Source organism: Dendropsophus ebraccatus, chromosome 7 (assembly GCF_027789765.1).
Source record: "Dendropsophus ebraccatus isolate aDenEbr1 chromosome 7, aDenEbr1.pat, whole genome shotgun sequence".
Taxonomy (NCBI): domain Eukaryota; kingdom Metazoa; phylum Chordata; class Amphibia; order Anura; family Hylidae; genus Dendropsophus; species Dendropsophus ebraccatus.
Genome location: NC_091460.1, coordinates 134,066,867 through 134,091,408, shown reverse-complemented (window position 1 = coordinate 134,091,408; position 24,542 = coordinate 134,066,867). Strand labels below are relative to the sequence as shown.

General features: G+C 45.9%; 2 protein-coding genes across 4 annotated transcripts in view; both read left to right on the top strand.

Moving 5' to 3' along the window:
• Positions 1 to 24,542, top strand: part of RPL34 (ribosomal protein L34) — a 463,668-nt gene that overhangs the window by 110,609 nt on the left and 328,517 nt on the right. The gene's annotated exons all lie outside the window — the stretch shown is intronic.
• CYP2U1 (cytochrome P450 family 2 subfamily U member 1) lies at positions 602 to 24,542 on the top strand. The gene is made up of 5 exons (XM_069978520.1): positions 602 to 1,197; positions 13,743 to 14,378; positions 18,145 to 18,306; positions 19,411 to 19,578; positions 20,327 to 24,542. Exons 1-5 carry the CDS (start codon positions 711 to 713, stop codon positions 20,503 to 20,505), a joined length of 1,632 nt encoding a protein of 543 aa, XP_069834621.1. The 5' UTR covers positions 602 to 710; the 3' UTR covers positions 20,506 to 24,542.

Here is a 24,542-nt window from a genome sequence, read left to right as displayed (position 1 = left end):
CTCTCTCTCTCTCACTCTCTCTCTCTCTGGTGTCTCTCTCTCTCTCACTCTCTCTCTCTCTGGTGTCTCTCTCTCTCTCTGGTGTCTCTCTCTCTCTCTCACTCACTCAATCTCTCTCTCTCTCTCTCACTCTCTCTCTGGTGTCTCTCTCTCTCTCTCTCTCTCTCACTCTCTCTCTCTCTCTCTGGTGTCTCTCTCTCTCACTCTCTCTCTGGTGTCTCTCACTCACTCTCTCTCTGGTGTCTCTCTCTCTCTCTCTCACTCACTCTCTCTCTCTCTCTCTCTGGTGTCTCTCACTCACTCTCTCTCTCTCTCTCTGGTGTCTCTCTCTCTCTCTCACTCACTCTCTCTCTGGTCTCTCTCTCTCTCTCTCTGGTGTCTCTCTCTCTCTCTGGTGTCTCTCTCTCTCTCTGGTGTCTCTCTCTCTCTCTCTCTGGTGTCTCTCTCTCTCACTCACTCTCTCTCTCTGGTGTCTGTCTCTCTCTCTCTCTCTCTCTCTCTCTCTCTCTGGTCTCTCTCTCTCTCTCTCTCTCTGTGTAGCGGTGATGCTGTTATTACAGTAGGGGGCGTGGCGATCGCCTCCAGCCAATCAGCGGCCGCGCCTCGCACTGGCCCGTGAGGTGGTGTTGTTTGGCAACAGCAGCCGGGAGCGGGTCCGTATAAGTGACGGGGCGGCCGGTACCGGAGCCAGAAGCGGTGACGGGAGGACGATGGGGGGCGCTGCCTGGACGGAGCTGATGGACGCCTGGCTGCCGGTCCCTGACGACCTGTCCTCTCTGCTCCTCTACACCTTCCTGTTCCTGGCGCTGTCCTGGCTCCTCAGCGAGCTATGGGCCTATTACCGGATCATGAGGAGCAGCTCCCCGCCCGGTCCTACCCCGCTGCCCTTCGTGGGTAACTTTGGCTTCATGCTGGTTCCCGGGCGCCTCCTGCAGCTGCTGCAGTTCGGCATGGACAGCAATAAGCTGAGCAAGTCCCCATCTGATGCCACCAGGAGGGGCGCCTTCCTGTACCCCCACATCGTGCTCAGCAACATGGCCAAACTCTACGGCAAGATCTACGGCATATACATCGGCCACCGCCTCATCGTCATCCTCAATGACTTTGACACGGTAAAAGATGCCATGGTGAACCACTGCGAGGTGTTCTCTGACCGACCCAGCGTGCCCCTGGTCACCATCATCACCAAGAGGAAAGGTACGAGGGCATGGCGGGCACGGGGACAGCAACCAGGGCAGCGGGAGGGCATGGCGGGCACGGGGACAGCAACCAGGGCAGAGGGAGGGCATGGCGGGCACGGGGACAGCAACCAGGGCAGAGGGAGGGCATGGCGGGCACGGGGACAGCAACCAGGGCAGAGGGAGGGCATGGCGGGCACGGGGACTGCAACCAGGGCAGCGGGAGGGCATGGCGGGCACGGGGACAGCAACCAGGGCAGAGGGAGGGCATGGCGGGCACTGGGGACAGCAACCAGGGCAGAGGGCATGGCGGGCACTGGGGACAGCAACCAGGGCAGCGGGAGGGCATGGCGGGCACGGGGACAGCAACCAGGGCAGAGGGAGGGCATGGCGGGCACGGGGACAGCAACCAGGGCAGAGGGAGGGCATGGCGGGCACGGGGACAGCAACCAGGGCAGAGGGAGGGCATGGCGGACACGGGGACAGCAACCAGGGCAGAGGGAGGGCATGGCGGGCACTGGGGACAGCAACCAGGGCAGAGGGAGGGCATGGCGGGCACTGGGGACAACTACCAGGGCAGAGGGAGGGCATGGCGGGCACGGGGACAGCAACCAGGGCAGCGGGAGGGCATGGCGGGCACTGGGGACAGCAACCAGGGCAGCGGGAGGGCATGGCGGGCACTGGGGACAGCAACCAGGGCAGCGGGAGGGCATGGCGGGCACTGGGGACTGCAACCAGGGCAGAGGGAGGGCATGGCGGGCACGGGGACAGCAACCAGGGCAGCGGGAGGGCATGGCGGGCACTGGGGACAGCAACCAGGGCAGCGGGAGGGCATGGCGTGCACTGGGGACAGCAACCAGGGCAGAGGGAGGGCATGGCGGGCACGGGGACAGCAACCAGGGCAGAGGGAGGGCATGGCGGGCACGGGGACAGCAACCAGGGCAGAGGGAGGGCATGGCGGGCACGGGGACAGCAACCAGGGCAGAGGGAGGGCATGGCGGGCACTGGGGACAGCAACCAGGGCAGCGGGAGGGCATGGCGGGCACTGGGGACAGCAACCAGGGCAGAGGGAGGGCATGGCGGGAACTGGGGACAACTACCAGGGCAGAGGGAGGGCATGGCGGGCACGGGGACAGCAACCAGGGCAGCGGGAGGGCATGGTGGGCACTGGGGACAGCAACCAGGGCAGCGGGAGGGCATGGCGGGCACTGGGGACAGCAACCAGGGCAGCGGGAGGGCATGGCGGGCACTGGGGACAGCAACCAGGGCAGCGGGAGGGCATGGCGGGCACGGGGACTGCAACCAGGGCAGAGGGAGGGCATGGCGGGCACTGGAGACAGCAACCATGGCAGAGGGAGGGCATGGCGGGCACTGGGGACAGCAACCAGGGCAGAGGGAGGGCATGGCGGGCACTGGGGACAGCAACCAGGGCAGAGGGAGGGCATGGCGGGCACTGGGGACAGCAACCAGGGCAGAGGGAGGGCATGGCGGGCACTGGGGACAGCAACCAGGGCAGAGGGAGGGCATGGCGGGCACTGGAGACAGCAACCAGGGCAGAGGGAGGGCATGGCGGGCACTGGGGACAGCAACCAGGGCATGGTGGGCACTGGAGACAACCACCAGGGCAGCGGGAGGGCACTGGAGACAACAACCAAGGTAACGGGAGGGCATAGCGGGCACTGGAGACAGCAACCAGGGCAGAGGGAGGGCATGGCGGGCACTGGGGACAGCAACCAGGGCAGAGGGAGGGCATGGCAGGCACTGGGGACAGCAACCAGGGCAGAGGGAGGGCATGGCGGGCACTGGGGACAGCAACCAGGGCAGAGGGAGGGCATGGCGGGCACTGGGGACAACCACCAAGGTAACGGGAGGGCATGGCGGGCACTGGGGACAAGCACCTGGGCAGAGGGAGGGCATGGTGGGCACTGGAGACAACCACCAGGGCATGGTGGGCACTGGAGACAACCACCAGGGCATGGTGGGCACTGGAGACAACCACCAGGGCAGCGGGAGGGCACTGGAGACAACAAACAGTATATATGGTGGTGATCAGGCATTATGGTAGTGGTTGAGGTCACCTATAGTCACTTGTCACTGATCCGAAGAGTAAGTCCCTCTCTATCCATTGTAGAATGGATGGTAGATGTGCAGCCTTAAAGGGGTATTCAGCTCAAACATAACTTTTGATATGTTGCTGCCCATAGTGAGACTAACAATTCCTTCCGTACTTATTATCTATCCAGTCTCCTTCCCCCAGTTCTGAGCTGCTGCTTTCTGCTGAAAACACAAAAATCTGTGTGAACTTTTCTCTCCGTCTCCCCCTTCTCTCCCCTCCCTTGTGAGACAGCCGATGTAAACAAGTCCCTGGCTGGCTTTATCTGCAACATTGTAGCTTCTTTGTAATGCTGGGAGGGTTATTCTAACCTTAGGTTGCTAATAAGCTCACTGTGATTAATCTTCCTAGCATTACAAAGAAGCTACAATGTTGCAGATAAAGCCAGCCAGGGACTTGTTTACATCAGCTGTCTTAGAAGGGAGGGGGGAGGAAGGGGAGACAGAGAGAAAAGCTCACACACAGATTTTTGTGTCTTCAGCAGAAAGCAGCAGCTGAGAACTGGGGGAAGGAGGCTGAATAGATAACAAGATAAGTATGGAAGGAATTGTTAGTCTCACCATGGGCAACAATAGATAGATGTTTTGTTTGAGTGGAATACCCCTTTAAGGGTCCTTTTACACAAAGAGATTATCTGAACAAATTATTGGAGCTAAAGCCAGGATTGGGTTTGAACAGAGGAGAAATCTGAGTCTTCACTTTATGACCTGTTGCCTGTTTATAGTCTGTTCCTGGCTTTGGCTTCAAAAATCCGTCAGACAAATCTCTCTGTGTAAAAGGACCCTTATTTGTTCTCTTTGACAGTCTTCATGTTATGGAGGGATCACACGGCACTCACATCCCTGCTGCCTGTTTTGTCACTATGAATGACATTTATAGATGCTGGATGCTGACTAGTCACATTTAATGGCGTCCTGCAACTCCAAGGGGCGTTCCTGAGAAATAGGCGCAGAATAAGAGACATGTAGAATATAGGCTGCAGCATGGATTTGAAAACTATGGTTGCACATTGCACATGCCTGTCAAATATGTGCCAGAAAACTGTGTAAAATTATCCATCCAGCTGCTGGGACATTTGCTTGGTTTCAGAAAGTTATATAGATTTGTAATTCACTTCTATTTAAGAATCTCCAGTCTTTCCATACTTATCAGCTGCTGTATGTCCTGCAGGAAGTGTTGTTTTCTTTTCAGTCTGACACAGTGCTCTCTGCTGCCACCTCTGTCCATGTCAGGAACTGTCCAGAGCAGCAGCAAATCCCCCATAGAAATCCTCTCCTGCTGTCCAGACTGGAAAGCTGAAAAGAATACACCACTTCCTGCAGGACATACAGCAGCTGATAAGTACTGGAAGACTTGAGATTTTTTTAATAGAAGTAAATTACAAATCTCTGGCACCAGTTGATTTAAAAGAAAAACTTTTTGGTGAACTACCGCTTTGAAATGAACAAGAATCTGCACAAAAAGTTGCTGAAGTCCTAGGAGAGGATGAGGATGAGCCGTCTGTGAGGTCATATGTGCAGTTCTGTCTGTAATGTGAAGCCAGGGGCCAGATGTAAATCTACAGCTCTCAGCATACCTGGGAAATCTCCTTGCCTTTTCATCTATATTCTTTCTAGAACTCTTTTTGTGTAAGATTAGTTCCTCCAACCATCTATGGTGTCTTGGTTCCCTTTTTTAATGATATTTCTGTATATTATGTCAGCTAACGTTTTATTTACTTGGAGGTAACAGGGAAGTAAGCTATGCTAATAGTTACATCATATCTGGTGGTATAAGAGCTCCCTTAGGCCAGATTCACACTTAGTAAGACACAGAATGGCCGGTGTCCGATAAATTAATCCCGGGCGGTACTGCACTACTGGCCGGATGAACTTCATTTCTGTTAAATTGGGATAACCTGAATGCCCCTGCATCCCAATTCACCATAGCACACAATGGAAAGTGTGGCCGGAGCTGCACTTTCCATTGTGTGAACGGACAGTTCTGTGCGGACGCTATTCAATGAAAAGCGGCCGCAAAAAACTGACATGTCAGACTTTCCTGCGACTGTTTGCTATGGTGAATTGGGCTGCGGGCACACATGGATGCGCCCGCATCCCAATTCAGCACAAATGAAGATGATCTCCACAGACAGCGGACGTTCTGTGACACGGCCAGGTCATAGAACAGCCAGTGTCTCACGTAATGTGAGCCTAGTCTGAGCGCTCAGACAAGCAGGCGACGATTTCTCCGTGCCGGGACCGGCAGGAGGGGGGAGTATGTGATCCTTTATCCAGGGGTAAGGTGGGCTCTGCCCTGGGTGCCAGGGTGATGGGTTCCATTTAAAATAGTATCAGAGGAACCTGGAGGGAAAAACAGCTTTTCTATCATATGATAACTCATTATGTTGAAACATAATATAAAGGGAAATTATTTCTGCTGGCAAGTTTCTATGTTTCTGTAGAATTAGATTCCTTCGGCAATCTCCCACATGGGCCGTCATGCGGTGTCTACTGGATGGAGCGCTCCAGGCTCATCCTGCCTGAATTTCTTTCATTGGAGAACTATGGAGGCGACTATGTTCATGCTGAGTGACGGCTGCTGGGATTTATTACCAGAAAATGTATATAACTGATGTAATACTATGCTAATAGCTGATCCTAACATTAAAGTCATGTATCCTCAATTAGTTTTGTATCTTAAATCTAGACATTTTCTGATATTATCGCTCAGCGTGAGTGCCAGGAAACTTTTGGCCCCGTGTAGGTACAGGCATTCACCTGGAGGCATTGTGCAGGGAGCAGAGAATCACACATTGTCTGATATTACCATTCTGGCTGGTAATTGTTTGATGTAATAGGACATATTAAAAGACCAAGATCAGCAGACATGCTTGATGCGGGCTCATTGTGGGCTTTCAACATGTTGAAAGTGTCACTGTAGTCCTGTGTTTACTATGGATAAGGCATACCTATTCCACATGGGAATACCCCTTTAAAGTGTCACTGTCATTTACTGTCAATAGTACAGGCGATTTTAAGAAACGTTGTAGTTAGGTTTATTAGCCGAAAAATGCATTTTTATCATGAAAAAGCAGTTTGAAGCTCCCCCCCCCCTGTCTTCATGGTTCTCTATGGAGAGGGGAGGGGTGAAGGGAGATGAGGCACCAAAACAGGACAACAAGTCCTGTTAATTTACAGTTAATTTACAGCTTCATCACGGGCTATCTCCTCTGAAGTCAGCACTGACCTCTGAATATCTGATTTCACACAGCTCCCACTATGTAACCCTTTGTTCTCTGCTCTCTGCTGGCGACTAATCTCCCTCCTTCCTTCCTCCTCCCCCTTCCACATAGTATACACTCCGTCCGGGATCCCTAGCGGCGCCGCAAACAAGTGACATGTCAGTTTTCTGCGGCCACTATTCAGTGAATAGCGGCTGCAGAAAACCATGTCAGTGCACACTGTGGAGCAAGTGGTTCCGGCCGCTTGCTCCATAGCGTGCAGTGGAGAGCTCTGATGCTGGCGTGCCTGCATCAGAACCCTGCGGCCGAGAAGATCATCCAGCTGGTACTGCAGTAGTAATGATCTTACATAGTCTGCACATAGCTTAAATGTGTATTTTTGCATCTGCAAGTCCTGGCCTGTATGCAGGTGTGATGACCTGAAATGCATTTAGGTTGGGACCAAAACTATGCTCGTGTGACACAAGTTCCAGCATAGAAGTACTATCTGCTATGTGTCCCCTGTGCTCAAAGTGTATATTTTTATATTGCTTCTGGGTGGTGGGAATAATCATCTGTGTGCTGTCACCGTGCATAATAAGACTTGGAACACGTTGCAGGCTGTTACTTGTATTTGTTTATGAAGCAAGTTTCATGGTGACGGTCCTACGTGCTGTCTCAGAATACTCCACTAACATGAACTGGCTGAATTGTAATACAGATACTCTAAAAGTTGTTCATCACAATGCATTGCATATAAGCTACACTATAATAGGGTATAAACCCACACACCGTATACGCAGCTTATTTACTGCTGCGATACGCAGCAAACACGCAACAAATACGCAGCAGATTAGATCTAAATAACGACACAGCATCAAATCTGCACCACCAAATCTGCTTCAAATCTGCTGCGTTTTTGCTGCGTATCTGCTGTGTATACGGTGTGTGGGTTTGTACCCTAAGGGTACAAACACACACGGCATATACGCTGCGTATTTACTGCTGCGATACGCAGCAGATTAGATCTAAATAACTGAACACAGTATCAAATCTGCTGCGTATCTGCTGTGTGTGTTTGTACCCTAAATGACCAGATCAGTGAGTATACATACGTTCTGTTATACTTGATGACTCTCTTGCTGTGCCGGATATAAGCCGTTATATCACAGAGTTTTGTACTTTAACTTTGGATGGTAGAAACGACTAAACTCTCAGGCAAATTGCCTATGGCCATATCATTCCTCAAGGCACCGAAAAGCACATGAGGGCGTGAAGCGGTCATAGGCCGGGAGGTATTGTGTGTCTCTGCATCCTGCTACAATGCACTGTTAGTGGAAGCTAAAATACGTATATAATCCTATTGAAATTGACAGGAGGGGAATCACAGCGGATTTCACTGCGATTCCGTTACATGTGAATTTGCTAAAAGTGCTGCTGGAATACGCTTTCTTCTTGTCTTCTATATGAAGTGAACTATATAGTACAAGTTGAGCATCATGGACGACAGGATGTCTCTTAGATACTGCTTGGGTTTGTGGTGTCAGTGGTTTAACTTTGTGGAGGACATTTGTTAAGACTCGTCTGACATTAGGCCAGTCACCTCCCCCCCCCCCCCCCCCCCCTTAAAGGGGTATTCCGGCAGAAACCTTTTTCTTTCAGATCAACTAGTTTCAAAAAGTTATATAGATTTGTAATTTACCTCTATTAAACAAATCTCCAGTCTTCCAATACTTATCAGCTGCTGTATGTCCTACAGCTGTATGTCTCTGCTGCCACCTCTGTCCATGTCAGGAACTGTCCAGAGCAGGAGAGGTTTTCTGTGGGGATTTGCTGCTCTGGACAGTTCCTGACATTGACAGAGGTTGCAGCAGAGAGCACTGTGTCAGACAGAAAAGAAAACATCATTTTCTGCAGGACATACAGCAGCTGATAAGTACTGGAAGATTTTAGATTTATTTTTTATAGAAGTAAATTACTAATCTATATTACTTTCTGAAACCAGTTAATCTGAAAGAAAGAGTACCCCTTTAATGTGTAATGGCTCTTGATCCCCCTTCACTATTATAGAACCAGCAGAAAGTGAGAGACTGGAGAGTGACCAATACTGTCAAAAAGACAGCTTTTTTGTGCGCTTGTACATGGACTTGGACTTGTAGTTGTCGTGCCTCTTGTTGCAGTGTTTTGCTTTGTTGTCAGGTCTTCCTAAATTCTCACAGTTGTTTTTCTCAACCATTTCCTGGCAAAGTCCAGGCTGCTGGAATAGCCCCAAATGAAATTGCTGCGATGGTAGAGTCTCTTATCAAGTAGATTAGATGCTACAGATACTGTAAATGACAACATTCTTGTTTTTTTGTGTGTGTAGTTTGACCTCTAGAGCGGAACCGTTTTCTCAGAATTCACTATTCATTGAATTGCGGCTGAAGAAAACTGACATGTCAGTTATTTGCGGCGCTGCACGGGATCCCGGCCGGAGCATATACAATGTGTATACCCTCCAGCCGGGATCCCATAGAAGCAGAGGCAGTCTTCCACAACGTGAAAAGTACCGCCTTGTTGCCGATGGCCAATAGTGATTGAAATTATATTATTTAAAATAGGGAACATGGATTGAGGCACAGGAGAAGGGTTAAATTGGGACAGTACCCTAAAATAGTGCTGTATCCATTCAAAAAAGAAATATGTAGAGGGCACTCACCAGTAAAACTTATCTTTTATGCACAATTTTCTTAAAAACGCCATCGCAGTACAGGCAGGAGAGCAGACGCCCGCTCCTCCTAATCAGCGTGACAGCTGTTTTGCGTAACGTAGATACGCTTCTACTGACGCTAGTGCCTCTAAGGTGCTTGGGGTTTAAAGTGACTCTGTACCCACAATCTGACCCCCCAAACCACTTGTACCTTCAGATAGCTGCTTTTAATCCAAGATCTGTCCTGGGGACCATTCGGCAGGTGATGCAGTTATTGTCCTAAAAAAATACTTTTAAATTTGAAGCCGGTTCCAAACGGGAGTATCTGTGCCGTAACTTTGCACCACCCTCTCTGTCCCTCCTCCCCACCCTCCTCATCATTAGGAATGCTCCAGGCAGATTGCCTCCTATTCCCCACCTATTTCTGCCCTGCACATGGGCTGGATCGTTAAGCACCTGTGCAATGTTCAGCATGGAGAAAATGTTCCAGTGGCACTACTAATGATGAAGAGGGTGGGGAGGAGGGACGGAGGGGTGGTGCAAAGTTAGGGCACAGATACTCCCGTTTGGCACGGGCTTCAAGTTTAAAGCGTAACTGTCATTTCAGGGTCATTTTTCTGAAAACAATAAATATCAACAGTTCAAGCGATTTTAAGAAACTCTGTAATAGGTTTTATGTACTAAAAGAGTTTCCTTCTGGACTGAAAAAGCAATCTCCCAGCCTCCCCCCTCGCATCAGATGAAGCAGGATTTCTGTCTCCATTATGTGGCTATGGAGAGGGGAGGGGCTGTTAGGAGTGAATGAGCATGGAGCAGTCCTGCACAGCACAACACCCTGCAATCTTCTCTCAGTAAGTTCATAGATAAGCACTGACCTTTCTGACCCCAGAATCCTGCGGCATAAGGATAGAATGGAGAGAGCAGAGCCCGTCTTCACTGGCTTCTCTGTAATGAAGACGTTTGCCTGATAATGCACAGATAAGTCAGGGGGGGAGGCTGGGAGATTGCTTCTTGAGTACAGAAGGAGGCTTTTTTGGCTGATAAAACCTATTACAGAGTTTCTTAAAATCGCTTATACTACTGATTTCTGCAATAAAAAAAAACATGACAGTTACGCTTTAAGGCTGGGTTCACACTACGTATATTTCAGTCAGTATTGCAACCAAAACCAGGAGTGGATTAAAAACACAGAAAGGCTCTGTTCACACAATGTTGAAATTGAGTGGATGGCCGCCATTTAATGGCAAATATTTGCTGTTATTTTAAAACAACGGCTGTTATATTGAAATAATGGCCGTTATTTACTGTTATATGGCGGCCATCCACTCAATTTCACCATTGTGTGATCAGATCCTTTCTGTGTTTTTAATCCAATCCTGGTTTTGGTTGCAATATGAGGTCCACAATACTGACTGAAATATACGTAGTGTGAACCTAGCCAAAAAGTATTTTTTTAGGACAATAACTGCATCACTTGCCGAATGGTCCCCAGGACAGATCTTGTATTAAGAGCAGCTATCCGAAGATACATGTGGTTTGGGGGGGGGGGGGGTCAGATTGTGGGTACAGAGTCGCTTTAAATAATTCCCAAATAAACAATATTGGACAGAACCATGATCGATAAAAATTAAAAACACAAAGCTTCGCATGATTAAGCAAAGAAAGCAAGATACAAATTCATATAAACATATTAAGTTCTATACGGTCAGTCAGACCTCCAGGTCCTTGCGCGTTAGTGTCTAATATAATCTTTGCCTCTTCTTGCAGTTTTTTTATTCGTGTCTCGTTCAGCAGTAGGCAGAAGAGTGTAAAAAAAGTTTTTTAAAAGATTTTAAAAAAACCCTTATAACCCCCCCAAATAAAAGTTTAATATACCTCCTTGCCCTTTATAAAAATATTAAAAAAATAAATAAACATATTATATATCATATTATATATTCGTGCGGAATTCTCCGATCTATTAAAATATATTGTTCCTGCACGGTGAATGGCGTCAACAGAAGAAAAAAAACACACACACCAGGATTACTGATTTTTTTTGTTTCAGATTATTTATCAGGAAAAAAAAATAGTAAAAAACAATCAAAACTTTTCTTTTACACCAATATGATATTAATAAAAACTAGACTTTTTTTTTTTTTTTTTCTGTGGTCAGTATTTTTGCTCAGTATTTTGCAACCAAAACCAGGAGTGGATTGAAAACACAGAAAGGCTATGCTCACACACTGTTGAAATAGAGTGGATGGCCATCATTTAATAATAATAATAATAATAATAAATTTATTTGTATAGCGCCAACAGATTCCGCAGCGCTTTTTTTTCTATGCATACAGTACAGAGGTACATAATACGCAGTTAAATTGGAATAAATAAGTACATAGTTGATAAAAATAACAAAAAATACAAAATACAGAGTATAGACGAGACCTGCTCGTTGGAGCTTACAGACTAATTTTCATAGACACCAGGCATAAGTGCTTTATTTGTCCATGGTCCGGCCATTGTACATAATTAGAATTACAGGATGAGCCAGTAACAACGCCAATGTCTGATGCAGGTAAACATATAAAGTGCAGGAACAGTCAGAGAAATAGAGCAAGGGAAACAGAAGGGGGAAACAGTTTAGGGAACGTTATAAGCGAGCCTGAAGAGATGAGTCTTCAGGGCACGCTTGAAACTGTGGGTATTGGGTATGAGTCTGATGTGTTTGGGTAGGGCATTCCAGAAAATTGGTGCAGCACGAGAGAAGTCTTGGAGGCGGGAATGAGAGGTTCTGATTATGGAAGATGTTAAGGTTAGATCATTTGCAGAGCGCAGAGCACGGGAAGGATGGTAGGTGGAGATGAGGGAGAAGATGTATGGAGGGGCAGAGTTGTGGAGAGCTTTATGGGTGAGGGTGAGGAGCTTGAAGTGGATTCTGGATTTGATGGGTAACCAGTGCAGTGACTGGCACAGAGGAGAGACATCGGTATAGCGGCTGGAGAGGAAGATGAGTCTGGCTGCTGCGTTCAGGATAGACTGGAGAGGGGAGAGCTTAGAGAAAGGAAGACCGATTAGTAGGGAGTTACAGTAGTCAAGACGGGAGTGGATCAGGGCGACAGTCAGAGTCTGAGCGGTGTCAGTGGTGAGGAATGGGCGGATTCTGGAGATGTTTTTGAGATGGAGATGACAGGAGCGTGTAAGAGCTTGGATATAGGGAGTAAAGGATAGATTGGAGTCCAACAAAACCCCCAGACATCGAGCCTGATGCACAGGAGTGATGCTAGTACCACAGACTGAGAGGGAGATGTCGGGTTTAGGTTTGTTAGAGGGAGGAAATACAAGAAGTTCAGTTTTAGAGAGATTAAGTTTGAGAAACAGAGAGGTCATAGTGTTAGAGAGAGCGGATAGGCAGTCACTAGTATTTTGCAGGAAGGCAGGGGAGACGTCACGGGAAGAGGTGTATAACTGGGTGTCATCAGCATAAAGATGGTATTGGAAACCAAACCTGCTGATGGTCTGTCCGATGGGGGCTGTATAGAGGGAGAAGAGGAGGGGACCCAGGACTGACCCCTGGGGAACCCCAACAGTAAGAGGTAGGGGACTGGAAGTAGAGCCAGAGAAGGATACACTGAAGGAGCGGTCAGAGAGGTAGGAAGAGAACCAAGAGAGAGCAGAGTCCTTGAGGCCAAGAGAGCTGAGCATGGAGAGGAGAAGCTGGTGGTCCACAGTGTCAAACACTGCTGAGAGATCCAGGAGAATCAGCAAGGAGTAGTTTCCTTGTGACTTGGCCTTCAGCAGATCGTTTGACCCCTTGGTGAGAGCAGTTTCGGTGGAGTGAAGGGGTCGGAAGCCGGACTGTAGAGGGTCAAGAAGAGAGTTATCAGAGAGATAGCGGGTTAGGCGAGAGTAGACAAGACGTTCCAGGAGTTTAGAGATGAAGGGGAGATTGGAGACAGGCCGATAGTTGGCTGCACAGGATGGATCTAAAGAAGGTTTTTTCAGCAGTGGGGTTATAATAGAGTGTTTGAATGAGGAGGGAAAGATACCAGAGGAGAGGGAGAGGTTGAATATTTTGGTTAATGGCAAATAAGTTCTGTTATTTAAAAACAATGGCTGTTGGTTTAAAGTATATATTTTACCTAACCAGATAACCCCTTTAGATTTTGCTGCAAGAATATTGTGCTATAGACCTGTAATAGTGTACTACTTATTTCCTGACACCATGCTTACCTTTCCTTGTTCCCCTGTCGTGCTCCCGCTTCTCTGGGTCCCTGCTTGGTGACAGCCTGCTCAGTCAATCACAACGCTCTCTGGCCACCGCCATTGATTGGCTGAGTGGTCTTTCACTCAGCAGGGACCCAGACAAGCAAGCGGGAGCACGACAGGGGAACAAGGACAGGTAAGTATTATTTCGGGAGCTAAGTAGCTAACCTTTACAAGTGTATGGCACTATACATTCTCATAGTGGAATGAAAATCCGCTGCAAGAATCGAGGGCCATAGACTTTAATAAAAAAATTTGTATCTATTAAAAAATATCATTAACCTATTAACTTTATTGCTTCTTCTGTTTTTTTAGGAATTGTTTTTGCAAAATACGGTCCTATTTGGAGACAGCAGCGGAGGTTTTCCCATTCTACATTGAGGCACTTCGGCCTTGGAAAGTTAAGCCTGGAACCCATAATAATTGAAGAGTTCAAGTACGTGAAGGCCGAGATGTTAAAGTTTGGCGATAAAGGCTTTAGCCCCTTTCAGATCATCAATAATGCCGTTTCCAATGTCATCTGCTCCATAAGTTTTGGTAAACGCTTTGACTATGAGGATAAGGAATTCAAGACCATGCTGAGTCTGATGTCCCGAGGACTAGAAATCAGTGTCAACAGCGAAGCCGTCCTCTCCAACCTCTGCTCTTGGATGTACTATCTCCCATTTGGACCCTTCAAAGAATTACGGCAAATTGTTATAGACATCACAGCCTTCCTGAAAAGGATAATAGAGGAGCATAAGCTTTCCTTAGACCCCGAGAACCCCAGGGATTTCATTGACATGTACCTCCTCCATATAGATGAGGAGCAGAGAGCTCAACTGGAAAGTAGTTTCAACACAGAGTACTTATTCTATATTATAGGAGACCTCTTCATTGCAGGGACAGATACCACTACAAACACACTTCTTTGGTCACTCTTGTATATGTCCCATTACCCAGATGTCCAAAGTAAGTATTAGTATTGAACCCTCTTGGAAGCAATTTAACTTAATGTAGTTTTTCCATCAGACACATCAAAAGCTTTGATCGGTCAAGGTATAAGTGTTCAGACCTCCATTGGTCTCTAAAGTTAGTTGGGAGAAGCATCTACTTTTCTGTCTTGCTGCACAAGGCGAGCTCCATAGACTAAGGGCCCTATTACACGGAACGATAATTGGCCGAATCGGCCCTATCTGGCAGATTATCGCTCCGTGTAATAAACACAACAATCAGCTGATGACAACGATCATTGGCTGATCGTTGATATAGGTTTGGACCTATAATTGTCGGGCACCGACTGCGCATCGCTATGTGTAATGGTGCGCAGTCGGCGGATGACTATATGCAAAGTGCATACATAACCTGTCCAGACTGCAGGGCTCCTCTTGCGCTCTGCTTTTCCCCGGGTCCCGTGCGCTCCAGCTTCAGAGCGGCCTGTCTGAGCTGACAGGTCGCTCAGCCAATCAGTGGCCGGGACCGCCGCGTCCAGTGATTGGCTGAGTGACCTGTCAGCTAAGGTAGGCCGCTTTGAGGCTAGAGCACATGGGACCCGGGGGGAGGCAGAGCGCAAGAGGAGCCCTGGACCATGAATAGGTAATGTATGCAGTTTAAGCATAGGCTGCAAGCATGGCCAGGATTTCCTGCGTTTGGTCTTTTTTTTTTTTTTTCAACCAGCACATGACTAAAAAGCTGCCTTCTTGTGGCAACAACCAGTTTCTAATCAGACCACAGCTGTAATAAGGGTCGTATTACACAGCCCGATCTCTTCAGTAAACATGCGCCGAGCTACTAGATCAGCGCTCATTTACTAAGCCTATTACACGGCTCAATGACTGATATGCAGCATTTGCCCTAAACTGTTACCTCTCCATGCTGCCAGTGTTTTTTCCTCTGCTCACTTCCCAGAGCCGCCACTGTAGCTTCAGAGCGAGTCTCTGAACTGACAGGCAGCTCAGCCAATCACTGGCTGAGACAGGACTGCCAAAGCCAGGCTGAGCGGCCTGTCAGCTCAGAGACCCGCTCTGAGGCTACAGCGGCGGCTCCAAGAAGTGAGCAGAGCAGGAGTGTGGACAGGTCATGTATACAGTTTGCTATTACATGATGATTTTAATTCAGGATCAAAAGACACGATCAGCCGATCGTTGTCATCGGCTGATCGTTGTCTCTCATACACAAAGCTGGCCTGGTTCAGCTGAATATCGTTCCATGTAATGGAACATAACGTCCTGATGAGTTTTGCAACATTTGAAATGTATTCGAATTCATTGGTTCAGATTTATCAAATTGTGTAAAATAGAAACTGGTATAAACTGCCTACAGTCACTGGGCTTTACCAGTTAGCTGATGGTGACCGTGCCAGCTGATAATAATATAACACAACAGGCACAAAGTGCAAAGGTCGCTGCCCCTGGAGAATTGAACCCTTCCTGTGTCACTTGTTCTGTGACCTTGATAGCGGGTCAGATAACTGATTACATGGACACGTAAGCTATTTTTATTCTGTACAGAGCAAAGTATATCCAATGAGTTATATGGAAATGGACCTGATTAAGAACTTTCTTAGATATCAAAGTCACAAATGTACCTAAAACTCATGGCTGGTTACATGGATTTACATAAAAGAAAAGGTCTAAACCTTTCTCAGATACTTTATATTAAAGCCCCAGTGTTTTCAGCATCTCTGATTACTGTCAGGGAATGTGAACATGCGGCTGATACTTACATAGCTAGTCCTGCTCTCAGCTGACGGGTGGGTACAAGTGTAATGACTGTAGGCAATGATCTCTTAGCTAAACAGCCTGGACTGTTGTCTCATACATTATAGCAAGGTTGTGTGTAGCTCATACAGGTATCCTCTAAGGGTGCCTTCACACATACCGACTCGCAGCAAAAAACTCGCTGCGAGTTTCTGCTACGAGCCGAGGTCCTGGAAGGCCCCTATCACTACATACAAGCAGTGGTCTGAAAGACCGCTGCGTGTATGTAATGCAGCCGCCCCCTTAACCCCTTCGGCTCCCGCACCGCTGTCTCCATACATTACCTGGCTCTGGCTGCACGGGCTCCCGGCGTCTTGCTCTGCCGCCCAGCCAATCAGTGTGTTGCCCTGCCGCAGCCACTGATTGGCTGGGCAGCAGAGCGGGACCCCGTGCAGCCAGAGCCAGGTAATGTATGGAGACAGCGGTGCGGGAGCCGAAGGGGTTAAGGGGGCGGCTGCATTACATACACGCAGCGGTCTTTCAGACCACTGCTTGTATGTAGTGATAGGGGCCTTCCAGGACCTCGGCTCGTAGCAAAAACTCGCAGCGAGTTTTTTGCTGCGAGTCGGTATGTGTGAAGGCACCCTTAGACAGGATACACGTTTAGAAAAACTAGCTAACTCTTAGGGTATGTTCACACTAAGGCAGAGAATTAGAGTAAATTAGGCGAAATTCAGCGGCAGAAGTGTCCGCCACTGCTTCTCTATAGTACAGCGCGCGCTCTTCCGCTGCCGCTGCTCTCCGCTCAAAGAAGTGACTTGTCACCTCAGAGAGGGGCGGCAGCGGAGGAGCACGCGCCCTACCATAGACAGGCACTAAGGCGGCGGGATAATTCTGCCTGATTTACTCAGTGTGAACATACCCTCATGGTGCATTTACACAGAGAGATTTATCTGACAGATTTTTCAAGCCAAAGTCAGGAACAGACTATAAACAGACTACGGGTCATAAAGGAAAGATTTCGCCTCTTTTCAAATCCAGTCCTGGCTTTGGCTTCAAAAATCTGTCAGATAAATCTGTGTAAACTCACCATAATGTTGGGTTCACACTGATTTTGTGTTATATGTTTAGCAGGTACATTGGGAAAGCTCCCGCTGTATGCTCTACACATGTCAGTTGCCAGACATAGGTTAAAAGAACATGAAAGGAAGTCAGAGGGGACACAACTGTGCTGAGCCGAAAGTTCGGCACCTGAGAATACCCCTTTAGGCCATGTTCAGACGTGGTAAAACAGCGGCCGTTCGTCATTCGTCACGTTTGATGAACATCACTTCTTTTTAAATTGGAATACGCGCTCAAATAAGCCATTGCAGATTATGTAAAGTGCGGCCGGAGACGCACTTTACATTGTCTGCACAGTCTATTTTGTGCAGCCGCTGTTCAATGAATAGCGGCTGCACAAAATAGATGTGGGTTTTCTGTGCAGCCGCATGGAATCCTGTCCGGCGTGTATACAGTGTTTATATACCCCATCCGGGATTCCATAGGGGTTAATGCGATCAGCCACTGTGATTAAACAAAGGCCGTTGTTTAATCAAAAAATACAGTGTGTGAACGTGGCCTTAACCCATTCTGCTGAATGTCCCTAAGACATGATGAGGCCAGAACTGCACACGTGCTTTTTGTCATGTTACAGTTATTACAGACATCACCACTGTTCATATCACTGAGTCTCTGAGTTACATAACTTTTTTCTTTTTTGTTGGAAAGTAAAGTTTGAAAGTATAACATGTAGTTTGTCTGAAAGTTGTACATAGATGATCCTAAAGTGACACTTTATGCACAGAACAAGTTTTTATAAAAACATTTACATGGGTAACTCGTAATCCAAGAGTTCACTAAGGTATATAAGGTATATGTGTATAAGGTCTATACATTAGAGTGATGGAGTCTCACTTTATATGCTTTTGCTGTAATATTCCTTTTACGCTATAGTGCATACAAGAATTGAAATTCAATCAATTTTTTTTCTTTTATAGAGAAAGTCCAAGCTGAAATTGACTCGGTTATAGGACGTGAGAGGCCTCCATCCTTGACTGACAAAGCTCAGATGCCATTTACAGAGGCCACTATTATGGAGGTGCAGAGAATGACTGTGGTTGTTCCCCTCTCAGTACCTCACATGGCTTCAGAAAACACAGGTAAGGAGCAACCCATTCTACAGGGTCTTGTCATACCGACCCCAGGAACTGAACGGTCAGAAGAGAAGCCTGACTGGTGGGAGGGGGCGCTGCGAGAGTGACTGGAAGCCACCCTTTCTATGTGACTGGGCTTTTTGTGGCATTTTTCTGAATTTGTTCAGGGTTTTCACGAGACACAGGAGAAATATTACCCCTCCCCCCCCCCCCCCTGGGTTCCACAATATATAACCTCTCTGTGAGCCAGGTAAAACCCTGTTCTTTACTGACATACGGCTATGTTCACACATCGTTTTTCCAACATATTTTTGAATGGTCACTTTGAGGCAGCAATAAATCCATATTTTGACAATTGCGGCTGTAATGATCAGAATACAGACGTATTCTTGCCTCATAAAGACGGCTGACCAAAAATACTACCAAAAAATGATGTTTTGTGAACATAGCCATAAACAGCTGTCTAATGAAAAGATCAAGCATTGACCTGCTGGGAAGATGTCTCCAGGAAGCAGCGCCACAAACCCACAGGGCAAGCTCTTTTACTTCTGAAAACGCAAATAATTTTTTAACCTTTTTTTGTGTAAAAGTCACCATCGTTTAGGTATGGTGTTTTTATAGCATGTAGCCTGTAGGATTCTGTATATAACTTGGAAAAATGTGGCAAATATATGTGACAAGGGTAATGAATAGAAAACGAAGCATCCTAAGATGCTTTGTTACATGCCTGTAGAATAGAGAAGAAACAGGCGATGCCTTTTGGAAGCTGAGTATATTTGATTGTAAGCTTTCAAGAGTCTAGCTCCCTTCGTCAGACATGATGTTATCAACAGCTAGTCTCTCGAAAGCTTACAATCAAATATACTCAGTTAGCTTCCAAAAGGTATCGCCTGATTTCTTCTCTATTCTACAGATTTTTATGGCTAACACGGTACAACAATACTCTACTTGTTACATGCCTGAAATTTATGGGTTGCTTTTTATTTATGTTTAAAGCAAAGTTCTGTGTGACATATATTATTATTATTATTAATATATATATATATATATATATATATATATATATATATATATAATATTACAGATGTCTGTGTGTTTTCTTCCTCCCAGTGTTCCAGGGCTATACTATTCCTAAGGGCAGTGTGGTACTGGCAAATCTTTGGGCAGTACACCGTGATCCTAAGGTGTGGGAGAAACCGAATGACTTTAACCCAAGCAGATTTCTGGATGAACATGGACAGATACTGAAGAAGGAAGCGTTTATTCCATTTGGCATTGGTAAAGACATTTAATCATCTGAAGCAACAAGTGTGTGTTGTACCTCCCCTATAGTGTCAGACTGTTACCATCCAGCCATAGTGATTCAGTACAAGTGAGGATCGTATAAAAAAACAGTTGGTCCTTTCAACTTTTCATAGTTTTTAGGATGTAAAGTTTGAAGGGGGGGGGGGGGAAGGAATTTTTTACTTCAAACATGAATGTACTAAGGCTAGGTTCACATCAGTTAAGGGTCCTTTCACACACACAGATTTTTGACGCCAAAGCCAGGAATGGATTTGGAGGGAGGAAAAATCTCAGTCATTCCTATATGACCTGTTCCCTGTTCATAGTCTGTTCCTGGCTTTGGTTTCAAAAATCTGTCAGATAATCTGAGTGTGTAATAGGATCCTAAGTCCTTCCATATGCAGAATAGATGAGCTGTGGTAGAATAAAGAAAAAATTGAACATAGTTTGAGGGTGCCTTCACACGTACAGTATCGCAGTGGATTTCACGCTGCAAAATCTGCTGCAATACTCTGTACTGTCATGGAGTCAAGCTGTATTTGGTTGTTGTTGCCAGTTTACACCAGTGTATATTTTACACCCTTTGATAATATTCCCTCTATATGTGTGGGCTATGTAAGGTTGCATTCACACTTGAGAGATTTGATCGTATTTGCATGTCATTAAACTGAAGTCCATGTAAAAAAGTATGAAAAATTACTGTAAATTTGTCTTACGATATCCTGTTGTTTCTTCTATTTAGGTCGACGGGTCTGTATGGGTGAACAGTTGGCCAAGATGGAGCTGTTCCTGATGTTTGTTAACCTGCTCCAGTCTTTCAGTTTTTCCTTTGCCAGTGATACATTTCAGCCATCGCTGGAGGGACGATTCGGATTGACTCTCGCACCATACCCATTTGATATCAAGATTGCAAAAAGATGATTTCCAAAACCAGATCTGTAAATGGTTTGAGCTAAATATGGAATCAATAAGATTATCCCAGGGTGTGCTGTCTGTTTGCTTACTAATTGTTTGAGAAAATGAGTCCAAAACATATTCAAAACAGTCACGGGAGACCCTGGGTCCCTGGGTATAGAACAGTGTGTATATAATCTACAGAGGCTAAAATAGTTTCCTTAGCTGGTAGATGACCCATTGTCTTGGTTGAGATGCAGACAGCTTTTCTTGTTAATGTCACTTTAAGTTCTCTTGAAGAGAACTCAGCACTTGAATGTTGGCCTTAACGTGTTTGCACAGCACTTTCTTCAGTGACTGTAAGAAGTAGCTTCTAATGTGTGCCTATGACTTACTTTAAACTACAAGGGTTGGAGCCCTTAAACCACTCTACTTACATTCACATGGTCACTATAGACTATGTGAACAGTCACTCTAGCTTTAGTAAAGGGACTATCCAGGTAAAAAAAAAACACAGCTACTTTCTTGCAAACACAGCACCACCCCTGTCATCAGGTTGTGTGTGGTATTACAATTCAGCTCCATTCACTTCATTGGAATGAAGCGGCAAAACTCCCTGACCCAAACTGAGGACAGGAGCAGTTCTGTTTCTGGAAGAAAGCGGCCATGTTCTTCTAAGCCTGGATAACTCCTTTTATATTCATTGTAGCAGGAAAAAAACAGCCTTAGGGTATGCTCACACATGCGGAAATGCAACAGATTTTGACTTCGCATTGGGAAAATCGACAAAAGAGTTGAGGTGCTTTAAGAGTAACCATTGTTTCCTGTGACTTTTTAGAATTGGCGTGTGTATCTGTACAAGTGTTATTGCTGGACAGTAAGGGGGAGATTTATGAAGGCTGCGGCCAGGACGTACGCCAAGAAGAAGGCGCAGATTTGTCCCTTCTCCCTTGTGCACACCAGCCATATGCCATACTCCCTGCTCGCCTAATGGTATAATAGTAAGTGGAGAAAAAACCCATACCTGTTTCTTCTCTTCACTTATACTATTAATTTATAGGAAAATAAACAGAAACAATGGTTACTCTTCGAATCAGAAATCAGTGGACAAAATGAAACAATGTATTATATATAAAAGGATGTTAAAGGGACTCTACAAGAATCAAACACCAAAGAACCTTGCTGTATTGACGTGTCTTGCTGACAACCATAGTACTTTATATTGATGACCTTTCTTACAGATATATGTATTTTTATACCTGTTATGTTGGACTTATATTAGTACTAGCTAGTAACATAGTATTCTTATTGTTACCATTCATTGTAATAACGCTGTCTCCCAGTCTGCACTTTAATCTGTTTTCTATGAGTTGTATCTGAAAAGGGTAATTGAGTGTCAGTATGTTTTTAGAATGACCTAAGGAAATGTCCATGGTCCACGGTCAGGTATCAGTAACGCTGGCTTAAGGCCGTTCATATCTACTACATTATCTCAAGTACGCAGCTCAGCACATATCTGAATTATCAGCTTCTTGCAAAACCTTCAAGGATTTGTAGTAATAATGTACAATGTGTGAGTTTTCTCAATCTGACTGGCTTTATAACCTACTTTAGCCAATGGAAATCTATCTAGGAGACAACAACTGTCTATTATAGCAGTGTAATAATTGTCAATGTAAACATCCAAGCCTAAGGACTTTTAATTTTAAAAAATGGCCGTACTTTGCAAACAGAATATGAGATATTGGGCCATTTCTTAAAATTCTACTTTAAAAATGTAATCCTTTACCTTCACATCACCCAAATTACTTATGTAAAAAAAAAAGAAGAAATTACTGTATTTGAACTGCCTGTAGAAGACTCTGATACCAGGCATATATTCGACTTCTCTGCCATCTATTCCCCATCACATAATGAATATGTGTAGGAACTTTAGCCTTCCAGAGTTGTGTTCCTTAAAAAAAAAAAAAAAAAAAATAGAATTTTTAGATATCATGACAATTTTGTGTGTTATCGCTGCATTTCCATGTTGGACGTGACATTTAAAGGGAATCTGTCACTAGGCTTATGGTCCCTTAAATGAGGGCAGCATAAACAAGTGACAGAAATGCTGAACAGATTGGTGTATGACTAATATCATTCTGTTCAGCCGTTCTCCTAATATGCAGGAGAATAGGAATCTTGCTACACCCCTCTCCCCACCCTCCAGCTTCTGATTGACAGCTGACTGCCTATACACAGCATGGATAGATAACTGCCAATCAGCAGCTGGTGGGCGGAGTTTTCTGCTTCTCATGAATATCCAGGACTGCTGGGCTCATGCACATAATGGAGAGGACTACTTATTGTCCATTTTATTCAGGAGGATATTTCTGGATCAGCTGCACAGAACAATGTAAGTGATATATCATTCTGTTCAGCTTCAGCTAGAGTAAGTTAGCCTACAGTATATTGCCTTCCATCATTACACCATGGGCAGAATTGCTCTTATAATGGTGCTTTAGATTATTATTTAATACGTTTTTCATACACACTCAAGTATATACATCTGGTGTGCACAGGGATATTTTTTTAAAATTTTTCTAGTGATAACAAAATAAATAAACTGTACCACTTAAGAAGTATCTTAAGGATCTGAGTGGCATATAACAATGTAGTATACACACTGTACAGTAAGGTTTCATTGCATTTATTAATAAATTACCTTAGTTGACCATAGAGAATCTTTCATTTTCATATTGGGTAGAGACCTAATACGGACACCGTACTCTTGTCTTGAAGGCTGGTTGTTTCCACAGTCCTAAGATAGCTGGGGTGTCATAGATGTGGCTCTGAGCAGTAGCAGTCCACCTCTCCTTCCCCACCCTTCTTTCACTTATTGACCCTGTACATCAACCAAACAGGGCAAAGCAGTTTTATGACTGTGGAAACAACCGTCCGTCAAGAGTGCTTGGCCCTCTGTCACCAGTGTCTGCTGGTCCATACTTGATACAGAGCTGTCAATTCTATTTAACATAGAAACATTCTGTATACCTCATACCAAGGATCTGCCATGGCAAGACAATCTTGTTCATAACTTACACCTTGCTGAATTTTATTAGTGGCCATCACAGGTAGGGTCTGAATGTATTATATCACCCATCTGCTATACCATGCATAGGGAACCTTGGCTCTCCAGCTGTTGCAAAACTACCACTCCCATCATGATGGGAGTTGTAGTTTTGCAACAACTGGAGAGTCAAGGTCCCCTACCCCTGTGCTATACTATACTGTGCCCTTATTTTGCAAGAATACTCATGATTCAATTCACTATACGGCTATGTTCATACATAGCATGAGACCGTCCGTTCCGTTACCCGGCCGCTTCACGGAATGGCCGCTCTGAGAAAAGATGATCTTTAGGGCCGCAGAGTTCTGATGTGGGCGCATCCATGCGCGCCTGCATTAGAACTCTCTACTGCACACTATGGAGCAAGGGCCGGAGCCGCACGCCCCGTAGTGTGCACTAACAGGGTTTTCTGCGGCCGCTATTCAATGAATAGCGGCCACAGAAAACTGACATGTCAGTTGTTTGCAGCTAGGGATCCCGGGTTGAGCGTATACTATGTGTACACCCTCCGGCCGGGATCCCATAGACTGCAAGGTAAGGTATATTTTCGTAATAATCACGGCCGTTGTTGCAATGTGCAAGAACGGCCGTGGTTTTACGAAAATATACGTTGTGTGAACATGGCCTACCACTGTATTTGTGCCTCATCCTGCCTCATACTCCAGCTCTTTAGTCTGAATATATGCCATAGATGTAACTGGACTAAGATTCAACCCCCTGTACTCAAATGCTTAGTACTACTAAAATATACCTGTGAGATAGCAATGTAATGAAATGACCAAAATTGCTGCTTATCTCTCATCTGCTTACGTTGGTGACGTTTTCTGACACATAATAGGATGTCTATACATAATCATTGTGTAGAAATACATGCCTGCGGATTATTATCGCTTTGACAATGACGTTTTCTTTTGTGATAAAAGCAACAATGAAAATAAATACAATTATACAAAGA

Bases quoted from the DNA above. Each gene is read 5' to 3' on its own strand.
- CYP2U1 (XM_069978520.1), top strand. From the start codon at position 711: ATGGGGGGCGCTGCCTGGACGGAGCTGATGGACGCCTGGCTGCCGGTC. The intron at 1,198-13,742 runs GTACGAGGGCAT...CTGTTTTTTTAG, and splicing joins CATCATCACCAAGAGGAAAG to GAATTGTTTTTGCAAAATAC. The intron at 14,379-18,144 runs GTAAGTATTAGT...TTTCTTTTATAG, and splicing joins CCATTACCCAGATGTCCAAA to AGAAAGTCCAAGCTGAAATT.